Source organism: Parus major, chromosome 10, assembly GCF_001522545.3.
Source record: "Parus major isolate Abel chromosome 10, Parus_major1.1, whole genome shotgun sequence".
Lineage (NCBI taxonomy): Eukaryota > Metazoa > Chordata > Aves > Passeriformes > Paridae > Parus > Parus major.
In genome coordinates, this window is record NC_031779.1 from 19144027 (window position 1) to 19156094 (window position 12068).

The window sequence follows — 12068 nt, forward strand, 5'->3', positions numbered from 1 at the left end:
TGGGAATCTGGGATCATTCCCGGGGTGGGAATCTGGGATTGTTCCATGCTGGGAATCTGGGATCATTCCTGGGATGGGAATCTGGGATTGTTCCATGGTGGGAATTTAGGATCATTCCATGGCAGGAGGAGAGGATCCTTCCCATGCTGGGAATCTGGGATCATTCCTGTGGTGGGAATCTGGGATCCTTCCATGCTGGAAATCTGGGATCCATCCCAGGACCCTTTCCCACAGCTGGAACTTCCCATGGTGGAATCCTGGGATATTCCCGGGGTGCTGCCCCAGGGCTGGATCCCAAGGGTGGATCCCGAGGGTGGAACAACACCAGATCCCAATTTCCGGAGATCCCAATTCCCACTCGATCCAGGCTGCTGAAGTTCCCAGGGCGGATCTGTCCCGTCCGTGTCCCGCGTTCCCGCTGTTCATTCCCGGTATTCCCGCCGTTCATTCCCGGTATTCCCGCCGTTCATTCCCGGTATTCCCACTGTTCATTCCCGGTATTCCCGCCGTTCATTCCCGGTATTCCTGCCGTTCATTCCCAGCGTTTCCCGCTGCCTTCCCCGTGCTGTCATTCCCGATTATTTATGCTCCCGCGGGATAGCGATGGAATAAAACCTTTGCAGGATACCAGAGCTGTGTTCCCGCTTTTCCTTCTCCATCCTGGGGGATCCCAAAGGAAATCCTGGGATTTGCGATTCCTCCGGAGCAGCTGGATCCCAGGATCCGGGAGCTCCTCGTTCCCAGCCCAGCAAAGCCAGGAGAGGATTTTCCGGGAGAAAGGCTCCAGTTTTCCGGGATAATCCTGTGGAATTCCCGAGGGAAAACATTCCAGGAGGTTCACTCACCCCCAACCTCGCCCTGGGCTTCATCCAAAAAATTTCAGGGAGGCAAAGGGGATAAAAATCTGGGAATTCCCACTTTTCCAGAGCCACAATTCCTTCTTTTTATGGTCCTAGAAAAATCTGGGAATTCCCGCTTTTCCAGGGTTGCCATTCCTTGTTTCATTTTTTCCCGGAAAGAATTCCAGAGGCGGGATTTGTATCAAAAGCTTTATTGAAATTCCTCAAAGCCAAACAGACAAAAACTCCAAAGGTGGCTCTGCCGGGCCCCCAAATTCCCAAAAAAAAAATCCTGGAGCCGCTGGATTTCTACACACGGAAGCTTTCCTAGGAAATCCATGTCACTTCCAAAGGGATTTTTCCCATGGGATCTGGACATTCCCCAAGGATTTTCCGGGTTTTTTGCCTCCCCCAAGGTAAGAAAATCCAATTTTCAGGAATTTCCATGGAATTTCAGGCGTTTCTCCTGGAATTCCTGGCTTTATGGGTGGAAAAATTGGGATTTTCCAAGTGTTTTTTTTTTTTCCTGGATTAGGGGTGGAAATTCCAGAGGGAGCTGATTGGGAAAGGGGGGAGGAGTTGGTTTATTCCAAAGTCGGGAGATTTGGGAATTTGGGGTATTTTTTTTTAATAAAGATTCCCATTTTTTTTTTTTTTTTCCATGCCTGCCATTTCCAGGGATTTGGCTGCCACCAAAAAAATCCCAAAAATTCCCAAAAAATTCCCCTAAAAACCTCCCCAAAAAACCCCCCAAAAAATAATAAAATAAAATTCCCTAAAAACCCAAAATTCCCATCCCAAAGGAAAGGAAAAGCGGGAACACACAACACGCAGGGATCGCCATCCCAAAAAATCCGACATTCCCAAAAAAAACCCCAATAAACAACCCCAAGGTTTGGTCACTATTTACAAAGAGGGAATTCCCAAAGTTGGGAAAAGGGGCTGGAAATGGCAGCATTCCCAAAAAAAAAACCCATGGAGCAAGGCAGCATGGCCACCCCAGGGAGGAGCCATTCCCGAAAAAACCGCGGATTTGGGAATGGCGGAGGCGGGAAAATCCCGGCTGCTCCGTGGATTTCGGCTGGGTTTTCTCTCCTGGTTTCGCTTCCGAGACGTCCGAGCTCCGCTCCGAGAATTCCCGGCTGGATTTCCCACCGGAATCTCGCAGGTTCCAGGGATTCAAGGAAAAGGATCCAAGGGAAAAGCAAAAAAAAAAAATAAAAAAAAAAAAAATAAAAATAAAAATTCCCAAAGAATCGGAGGAGGAGCGGCAGTAAAAATAGGATTTTATTCCCTTCCCACCCCAGCTGCTCCCGCTCGGTTCCCACGGCAACGTTACAATCCGGAAAAAAAACCAAAAAAAAAAAATAAAACCAGGAAAAGAAAAGGAAAATCCAAAGGGTCGGGAGTGGGAAAAGGGGGAATTCCGGGATAAAAACAGTCAAATCACAAGAGGGAATTTTGTTTTTCCGGGGAAAAGCCGCTCAGTCGTCCTCGTCCCCCTCATCCTCCGGCTCTCGTTTCCTCTTCTGGCCCCGCTCTTCCTCTGGGAAAAGGAAACAATTCCCGTTATCCCCAGCCCGCTTGGCCGGGAATTCCACGGAATTCCGGCGGTTTTTCCGTAGGAAAAGTGGGATCGGGGCCGTACCGGGCTCCTCCTCGTCCTCCTCGTCGTCCACCTCGCCGTCGTTGTAGCCTTCCTCGTCCTCCTGGAATTCCCGGAAAAGCGGGATGAGCTCGGGATGGGCGCGGGAGCTTTCCCGATGATCCCGGTGGCCAAGGAGGGGAAAGTCCTTGGAATGTCCTCAGCGAGGAGCAGCTTCCCACTATTCCCGGTTTTTAGGGAATTCCCAGCATTCCCGGTTTTTAGGGAATTCCCAGCATTCCCGGTTTTTATGGACTAGCTGGCTCTGAAATCCCCGGGAATCCCGAGCTGGGAAAATGGGAATGTGCCATTCCCGAGTTTCCCCCACCAGACAGGGATCGGCAGGAGCGGGAAGAGCCGGATTTATCCGGAGCCTCTGGGATAAATCCTGAGGGGCTTGGGAACATTCCAGAGGGGCTGGGGGAAAACTTCCCAGAATCCCAATTCCTGCTCCCATCCCCTTCTCCTCCCTCCAATCCCATTTTTCCCCTTCAATCCCATTTTCCCGTCAATCCCATTTTCCCTCAATCCCATTTTTCCCCTTTCAATCCCATTTTTCTTCAATCCCATTTTTCCCCCATCCCAGACTTCACCTGCCCCAGCCCAAAGCAAATCCCACAATTCCTCCAATCCCATATTTCCTTCCCGGCCGGAATTCCAAGGCTCACCTCCTCCTCTCCGCTCACATCCTCCTCCTCCCCTTCCTCCTCCTCCTCCTCATCCTCCTCATCCTCCACTACCTGAGCGTCGTCGTCATATTCCTCCTCTGGAAAAACAAAATCCATGGAAAAACTCCAGCTTTCCTTCCTAACTCCACCCAAATCCTGGGAATCCCAGCCGAGAATTCCTCTGGGATTTGCAGGATTGTAGGGAGCTCTGGGAATGCTCCGGCTGCTCTGCTTCCCGCTGTTCCCAAGGATTTGGGAGCTGGGCAATCCCGTGCAAAATTCCAACGTTTTCGGGGATTCCCAAAGAAAAACTCTCAAATCCAGCAGAAATCTGGGAAGTGCCGAAGCCCTGGAGTGTTTTCCATGTGTTCGGGAGTTTTTGGGAACCTTCCCAGAGTTCCCGCTCAGCATTCCCGGGAAAAGTGCACATCCAGCTTTTCTGCTGTGCCGCTGCCATGGGAGAATCCAGCAAATTCCCTGGCATTGGCCGGATCCTCGTGCTGGGATGGCTCCGGGGGCAGCCAGGGAACGGGGAATTCTCTGGAATTCCCTGGAATTCCAGGCTGCTCCTTCCCTCAGGGAGCAGCTCCCTAATTCCCGCTTTTCCATGAGGATTCCCACAATTCCCACCACGTCTGCTCATCCTCGTTCCCGTCATTCCCAATCCCGGATTGAGGATCGGGATTTTCCAGGCCCTTCCACCTCCTCCCGTCGTTCCTTGGGGATTGGGAATTCCATGGGGAACATCCCACGTACCGTCCTCATCCTCCTCCTCGTCGTCCAGCCCCTCCACGTAGCCCTCGGCGTCGGAATCCGGCGCTTCCTTCTCATCCCGCTCTTTCACTAGGGATAAAACTGAGCATGTTGTTCCCTCAGGCCCTGCCCAGCTCCTTCCCGCCCTTCCCGACATTCCCTCCTTCCCTTCCCTTCCCTCATTCCATCACTCCTTCCCCTCATCCCTTCCCATTCCTCAACTCTTTCCTCTTCCCTTCCCTCCCCCCCTCTCATTCCCTAAACCCTCCCTTCATTCCTTCATTCCCTCATCCCTTCCCTTGCTCCCTCATCCCTCCCCTCTTCCCTTCCCTCACTCCTTCCCTCATTCCCCATCTCTTTCCTCTTCCCTTCCCCTCTCATCCCCTCATCCCTTCCCTCATTCCTCATTCCTTCCCCTTATCCCTTCATTCCCTCATCCCTTCCCTCATTCCTCATCTCTTTCCTCTTCCCTCCCCTTCTCATCCCCTCATTCCTTTCCCTCATTCCCTCACTCCTTCCTGTCATCCCTCCCCTCATCCCTTCATTCCCTCATCCCTTTCCTCATTCCTTCATTACCTCATCCCTTCCCTCATCCCTTCTCTCATCCTTCACTCCTTCTCATCATCCCTCCCCTCATCCCTTCATTCCCTCATCCCTTTATTCCCTCATCCCTCACCTCATTCCTCACTCCTTCTCATCATCCCTCTCCTCATCCCTCATCCCTCCCCTCATCCCTTCCCTCCCTCATCCCCCATTCCTTCCCCTCATTCCTTCATTTCCTCATCCCTCCCCTCATTCCCTCACTCCTCATCATCCCTCCCCTCATCCCTCATCCCTTCCCTCATCCCTCCCCTATTCCCCCATTCCCTCCTGCCCTGCCATTCCCGTACCATCCTCCTCCTCCTCCTCCTCCTCCAGCCCCTCCACGTATCCCTCGGCGTCAGAGTCGGGCGCCTCCTTGTCGTCGCGGTCGTATCCGTCCAGGTAGGTGAGCTGCGGCAGCAGCTTGAACACGTTTTCCCGGTAGTCGTTCAGGTTGGTCACCTCGCAGTTGAACAGGTCTAAGCTCTTCAGGTTTTCCAACTTTTTCTGGGAAAATACAAGGATTTGTGTTTTTCCATGGATATGATCGACTCTTAGGGAATCCTTCCCTTTAACGGGGAAGAAGGCCTGGAAATGGGAAAACTAGGAGAGCTGGGAGCAGCTCTGTCTTTTCCGTGTGCTGCGGGACAGGAGATCCAGGAAGGAGCTCCTGGAAGGGTTTTCATGGGAATTATTGTGGCTGGAGGTGGATCCCGAGCCCGCAGAATCCTGGGAAGCTGCGGTGATTCCCGCCGGGAATGGGGGAGACCAGCCCGGCAGCCACTAGAGGGAAGCAGCGGCACACCGGGAATGGGAGCAGGGATTTGGGATTTTGGGATTAGCCGGGATTTTGGGAAGGAATGAGGGGAGGATCTGGCACAGATTCCAGGAGCGACATTCCTTGGAAGCGCCCAAAGCAGGGCTTGGAGCAAACCGGGCTAGAGGAAAGAATTCCAAGGATTTGGAATAGGATGAATCCCATTCCTGGCAGCGAAACCAATTCCCTGGGATATGGGATGTGGCCTGGATCCCAGGATTAGCTGGGATTTTGGGAAGGAATGAGGGGAGGGTCTGACACACATTCCAAAAGCGACATTCCCTGGAAGTGCCCAAAGCCAGGCTTGGAGCAAACCGGGCAAGAGGAAGGAATTCCAAGGGTTTGCAATGGGACGAATCCCATTCCTTGGAGCAATCCTGACTCACCAGAGGTTCTATTGTCCCGAGATCTTTAATTTTGTTGCCGCTTAGGTTTAGGTGCGTGAGGTTCGGACACTTCTCTGCCAACACTTCCAGGCCTCCTGAGATTCTGTTGTCGCTCAGCTCGAGCTGCAAAGGCCCAAAAAACATCCTTAAAAATCCCATTGGATCCATTCCAGCCGCTTTTCTGCAGGAGGGGAAGGGGAAAAGGAAGGATTTTGGCTCGGGGGAGGAGGGATTTACCTTCTTAAGTTTGTTTAACTTTGGTAAGTTTGCGACTGAGGTTAAGCCGACGTTGATTGTGCTGAGGAATTCCAGCTCCTCAAACTCATCCGTGAGGCCCTCGATTTTCCCTTCGTACGACCGGCAGTTGTCCAGAACGAGCTCTTTCACCTGCAAAGAGAAGAAATCCAGGGAAAAAAGGTAAGGAATTCCAAGGAATTAGCGAGAATTGGGAAGTTTTCAGTGGAAAAAGGTGGGAGTTTGGGGTCGTGAGGAGAAGAAAGCCAAGATGGAGGCAGCGCTCCTGATCCCACAGGCTGAGGGGAAAAAAAACCTCCAAAATTCCCAAAATAAATTCCCAAATCATTCGTTGGGTTGAAATTTAGGTGGAAAATTTGTGGATCTTCTCCTTCAGCGGTGCTTAGTTATGAGGATTCTCCAGAGGATTCAACTGGGGATAAATGAGATTTTTCCCCTTGTGTGAGGGGGAAAAAGCCCATAAAATTCCCAAAATAAATTCCCAGATTACTCACTGGGGTTGAAATTTAGATGGAGAATTCATGGATCTTTTCCCTCAACAGTGTTTAATTACCAGAGGATCCATTTGGGATAAAGAAAGAGTTTTTTCCCCTCACGTTCCCCACACACGCCACAGAGTTCCCGCCGAAACAAAAAAGGCGGGAAAACGGCAATGGAGGCGAATCCTCCTTATCCTCATCCCTGCTCTGCCATCTCATCCCAGCAGCCCCGGACATGGAGCCAACAGGGCTCGGGATCCTCACCGGGAAGCTCCAGGTGCGGTTTTCCTCATGGGAATTTGGGAATTCCTCACAGGAATTGCGGGAGCTGAGGGGAGTGAGGAGGGAGGGAAGGGAAAGGGCCCAGAGGTGACGCTGAGGGACAAACAGCTCCAGCCCCGATACCACACGCTGAGGGGAAAAGCCACAAAATTCCCAAAATAAATTCCCAAATCGCTCATTGGGTTGAAATTTAGATAGAAAACCGCCCAAAAATAAGGAAAATACGTGGCTCTTTTCTCTCAATGGTGTTTAATTATCAGGATTCTCCCGAGGATCCATGTGGGGATAAATAAAGAGGATTTTTCTCCTCATGTGAGGGAAAAAGCCCCCAAAATTCCCAAAATAAAACTCCCAAATCACTCGTTGGGTTGAAATTTAGGCACAAAATTCATGGGTCTTTTCCCTCAACAATGTTTAATTATCAGAGGATCCATTTGGGGAATAAATAAAGTTTTTCCCCCTCATGTGAAGGAAAAAGCCCCAAAAATTCCCAAAATAAATTCCCAAATCATTCACTGGGTTGAAATTTAGGCGGAAAATTTGTGGATTTTTTCCCTCAACGTTGTTTAATTATCAGGATTCTCTGGAGGATCCATGTGGGGATAAATAAAGAGGATTTTTCCCCTCATGTGAGGGAAAATTCCCAAAATAATTTGGGAATGAAGGGAAGGGAGGGAGAAACAGCTCCAGCCCTGATCCGGGAGGTGGGATATCCATCCCTCCATCCTCCCTCCGCACAGAAAACCAGGAATTGGACAAAAAATTCCAGTGAATTGGACAAAAATTCCCTCAGGTGTAGAGCAGAGATTTATGGAAAAGCTGGGAATAGTCTTGGATCTGAAGGAAAACCCTGGAGCACGAAGGCCAGAGGCCCAACCACATTTTTCCCTTTTAATTTGCATTTTTTTTATGTTTTGGGTCAGAACGGACTTCAAGGATCACCCCATTCCAACCTCTCCCTGGAATTTTTTTGGGAAGGCTGTTTTCTGCCCTCTTTTCAGGAATTTTGGTGCCACATTCTCTCCTTCCCTGCTTCCAGCACCGGGCAAATCCAACAAATCCACGGAGAAAGCTCCTGGAATCCAAGAGGCCGCCTTTGGAAAGCTTGGATGAGTTCAGAGATATTTGGGAAGAGCGGAGGGCGTTCCCAACCCTTCCCAACGTCGTGTCGGTGTGAACTCCCTGAATCCCTGGAAACGACGGCATTCCCAACAAAATTCCGGGATGGCTCCACGTCCTAGGAGTCCCCAAGGAAAGCCGGGTGTGCCTAAGGAGGAGGAGCTGGATTTGTGGGATTTTTCCCAGCACCCCACAGCTCTCTGCCTTCCATAAAATCTCGGAATTCCAAGGAGGAGAAGCCTTGGGAGGAGAGGCCATCGCTTTCCTCAGCACCTCTAACAGCGAACTTTTCCAAGGATTTCTCTCCCTCAAAATTCCAACGGGAGGTGAGAAATTCCCTGAATTTCCCATTCCGATCCCACCTGGAACGTGACCAGGCCGGCAAAAGCTTGGATGAGCTTCCCCTCCTCAATCCCGGGATTAGCGGAGCCGCTCTGAAGGCTCTGACGAGCCAATCCCTGCTCCGGGATCATCCCAAAAATCCCCAAGCTCGAGGACCTCATTGAAGAACTCAGCACTGAAATTCCAGCTGCAATTCCAAGCTCTCCGAGCCATCTCAGTGGAAAGCAGGGAAGGATTCCATGGAAAACCTCCCGGCAGCTGCTCTGGGTCCGCTTGGCCGGAGCGCCAGAGCTCTTCCAGGTTTTCCAGAGCCCTTGGAATTCTGCCCAGGGCAGGGAGGGCAGCAGGTGCCATGGCCAGCGGCCACCGGGGATTCCCATTCCATGGGATTCCCGTTCCATGGGATGATTCCCGTTCCAGGGGGATCCTCAGCTGCTGCTGCTGCTCAGGAACGAGGAGCTGACCCGGAGCAGGACCCGATTCCGCAGGGAAGGGAGAATTCCCAAGGTTTTCCATCCTTTTCCTGCCCCGGGATAGAGAGTGGATGGAATTCCAACCCCAGTAGGATTTGGGATACAGAGCCCTCCAGGACTGGGAATGTCCAAGATGGGACAAACTGATTCCTGAGGATCCTTGGGAATGCTCCGTTCCCGCTCCTTTCCCAGCAGCACATCCAACTGGAATTCCAACTGGGAATCCCAGAATCTTTGGAAAACACCACCAGCCACCGATCCAATCCCAGCACCTGTCCAGGATTGCACTTTCCTGGGAATACAGGATTCCCACTGGGAATGGCCGAGATGGGATGAGTTGATTTCCAGGCAGTTATCCAGCAGCATCTCCAGCTGGGAATGTGTTGGGAAGAGAATCCCAAAAATCCAGGAGCAGGGAAAAAACAGCCAGGGAACCCGATTCCCGGGAAATCCAGCAGCCAAATTCCATGGAAATCCAGGGAATCGTCCTAGAGAATCCCATGGCAGGGCCTGGGTGGGATTAATGCGGAGACCGGGATTGGGAGCAGAATTCCATCGGCACCACCGGGAATTCTCTGGGATTTCTCCAAGCTCTGGTTTATGGGAATTCCCCCTATTCAAGCAATCCTGGTCCCTTTGGCGGGAATCCGGGATTCCCGAGGAAAACCAGGATCCTTGGGAATGCTCCCTTCCCGCCTCTTTCACACCAGCTCATTTGACTGGAATTCCAACCTGGAATCTGAGAATCCTTGGGAAACGCTCGGGAAAACCAACGGAATGCAGCCATCAATCCAACCTTTCCGGGATTGAACCTTTCCCGGGAACACCAAATTCCCACCCCAGGAAGCTCCAAACCCATCCAGGCTTCCCCAAAATTCCGACCGGAATTCCTCCTCTGCCGCAACTTCCATGGAAAACCCCGCCAAGAATTTCCGTTTCCGGCATTCCAGGACGATCCCTGAGGTTGGAAAAGCCATCCAGGATTGAGCTGTGCCTGATCCCAGGAATTCCAAGGAATTCCTTGGAAACTCCCAGGGCTGGGAATTCCACCAGGGCTGCCTTTTCCAATGTTTATCCACCTTTTCCATGAAAAAATTCCTGCTGCTGTCCCACCTGAGCCTCCCTGGTATTCCCGCTCATCCCAGCCCTGTTCCCCGGGAGAAGATCCCAGTTAAAATTCCAAAGGAATTTCAGGAAGATTCCTTCCTAATCCTCCTTTTCCTCCTCTCCTCCCCTCCAATCCACGGGAATTCCATCACAGAGCAAACTTTGATTTTTATTCCTCCCAATCCCGGCTTTAAAATTCCCAATATTCCCATTCCTGGTTCTCCTTTTTGGTTTTTTTCCACCTGAAAATTTTAATTCCAGAGAGAAACATTGGAAAAATCTGTGGAAAATTCCCTTTAAAATTAAAAATCAATTTTAAAAAAACTTTTTTCCCTTCGCTGTTTTTCCCTTTTTTTTTTTTGGTATTCTGTTGGATTTGGTTTCTGCCTCTTGAGAATTCCCTTTTTTTTCTTTTTGTGGGAAATTCCAAATATTCTGATGGAATTTGGGGGTGATCAAGGAATTTCTTCCCTGCTTTAAATCAAATTTTCAGCCTAATTTTAATCATATTTAACGAGACAAAAAATGGGAAAAAAACTGCCAGACCATCCAAAAATTCCTGATTTTCCAGCACTAAATCCACATTTTTCCTGAAGAGACTGAATTAATGGAAAGAAAAAAAAAGGGGGGGGGTGAAATTAAAAAATGAAACAACAAAAATAAGACTGAGGAAGAAACTTCTACACAGAATCCACCTGTGGATGTTTTCAGGACGTTTTATTAATTGGGATGTGACTTTCTGGGATTATCCAATGGAAAAGCCCAGAATTCCATGGAAAAACTGGAGATCCAAGTGGAAAATATCCCAAAGAAACTCAGGAAAAAGCACAAAATCCCATCCAGATCCAAGGATTTCATCCTGATTTCAGGAGAAATCAAGAAGCAGCACAGAATTGAAGGGAATTCCCAAAACTCTGAGGGATTTTCCCAGGATTTCTCGATATTACACATCAAATTGGGAAATAATAAGAACAAACGTTTAAAATTAAGGGAGACAATTCCCAAATTCATCCTGCCCGCCCAAAACTTCCCAAAATCGAAGAAATAAATGACTTTGGCATTAATATTCCTGCCACATCCCAATCCCAGGGGTTGGAATTAGCAGGATTTTCCTGGAATATTTGAAAGGAACAAAATTCATCCCACAAACTTCATTCCCTAAAAAAAACCACGTGCACACAGCTCAGAACACAACATTCCCAACTGGAATTACCAGCTCTCCGCTTAAAAAACTTGGAAATTGGGATTTAGAACACTCTGAGGGGGGAAGGGGATCAAAGCACCGAATTCTCTGACAATTCCAAGGAAAAGCAAGCGGTGAAAGGTGAAATTATCCCGATTTTCCAGCTCCCTGCTGCCCATTCCCAGCCCTGAGGAGCAGGGAACTCTTTCCAGCTCCGAGTTTTCTCAACTTTTTTATTTGAAGCAAAAGCGAGCGGAAACAGCACAAAATCCGAGCACGGAAAAGAGGGGAAAATGAAGTTTATGCCTTTGGAGGATGTTTTTAAAAACGGCGTTTCAAATGGGGGAAAAAAACCTCGCAGCGATGAGGGCGGTGAGGCGAAACGAGGGCAAAAACTGAGCAAAAATAGAAAACTCTTGGGAAAAAATCGGGAAAAAAACCATGAAAAAAAAATCAAGGAAAAAGAAGAAAAAATAATAGGATGAAAAAGAGGAAAACACTTCCCGAGTCCAACGCTGCCTCCCCACAGGGCCCTGCCCAGGAAGGAGGCGCATTCCGCGCTCCTCACCGGGGGGGGAACCGCCTTCCGTAGCTCCGGAAAAAAATTAATAAGACCCTCATTATTAAAAAATAAAAACAAAAAAAACCTTTTTCTGATTCTTTTTCCTATTTTATATTTTTTTTACCCTCACGAAATCTCCTCCCGCCTCGCGGCCGGCGACAAAATGGCAGCGCTGCCCGTCATGTCGGGAGGGCTCCGCCGCAAGCTCCGCAGCGCCTCAGCCCCGGCGCCAGCGGGGCTCCCTCACGGCCCCGCGGGGCCGCCCGCGGCCGAGGCAGCGGCGGGAGGAGGAGGAGGAGGAGGAGGCGGAGGCGGCTCGGGGAGGAAGCGGCGCGAGGGGGGGGCACCACAGAACATGGCGCCGCGTCCTACTTGCGCTCCCCTTCGCCTCACGGAGCTCCCCCCCGGCCATGGCGGTTCTACCGCGTTGAGTCCCCCGCCCTCCCTCTCGCCGTCCTCTTCTTCCTCCTCCTGCTCGCTCAGGAGTTTTTGAAACTCTAAAGCGCAGCTTCCGCCGCTCCGCGCCCGCCTTTGTCCCCCCCCTCACTCTCCCCCGGAGCACACACACACACACAC

General features: G+C 50.5%; 2 protein-coding genes across 2 annotated transcripts in view; one reads left to right on the plus strand and one right to left on the minus strand.

Moving 5' to 3' along the window:
• The window catches only part of LOC107209517, a 1814-nt gene extending 514 nt beyond the window's left edge, over positions 1–1300 (plus strand). The window contains exon 2 of the mRNA XM_015639357.3: positions 33–1300. Within this exon, the coding sequence (XP_015494843.1) occupies positions 33–800 (768 nt within the window). The 3' untranslated portion in view covers positions 801–1300. The remainder of the gene's footprint in view (positions 1–32) is intronic.
• A 795-nt stretch (positions 1301–2095) lies between these two features.
• On the minus strand, positions 2096–11675 carry ANP32A (acidic nuclear phosphoprotein 32 family member A). Its single transcript, XM_015638423.2, has 9 exons — positions 11623–11675; positions 6689–6752; positions 5928–6122; positions 5691–5813; positions 4796–4994; positions 3909–3995; positions 3153–3250; positions 2488–2548; positions 2096–2385 (listed from the first exon to the last, which is right to left on the minus strand). Exons 1-9 carry the CDS (start codon positions 11673–11675, stop codon positions 2324–2326), a joined length of 942 nt encoding a protein of 313 aa, XP_015493909.2. The 3' UTR covers positions 2096–2323.
• Positions 11676–12068: the final 393 nt, after the last annotated feature.

Excerpts from the sequence above, each read along its gene's own strand:
- ANP32A (XM_015638423.2), bottom strand. The coding sequence starts at position 11,675 with ATGACGGGCAGCGCTGCCATTTTGTCGCCGGCCGCGAGGCGGGAGGAG. Across the intron at positions 6,753-11,622 it reads GCGAGGCGGGAGGAGATTTC|CTCCCGCAATTCCTGTGAGG; the intron begins GTGAGGGTAAAA and ends CACTCCCCTCAG. Across the intron at positions 2,549-3,152 it reads ATGTGAGCGGAGAGGAGGAG|GAGGACGAGGAAGGCTACAA; the intron begins GTGAGCCTTGGA and ends CGGGAATTCCAG.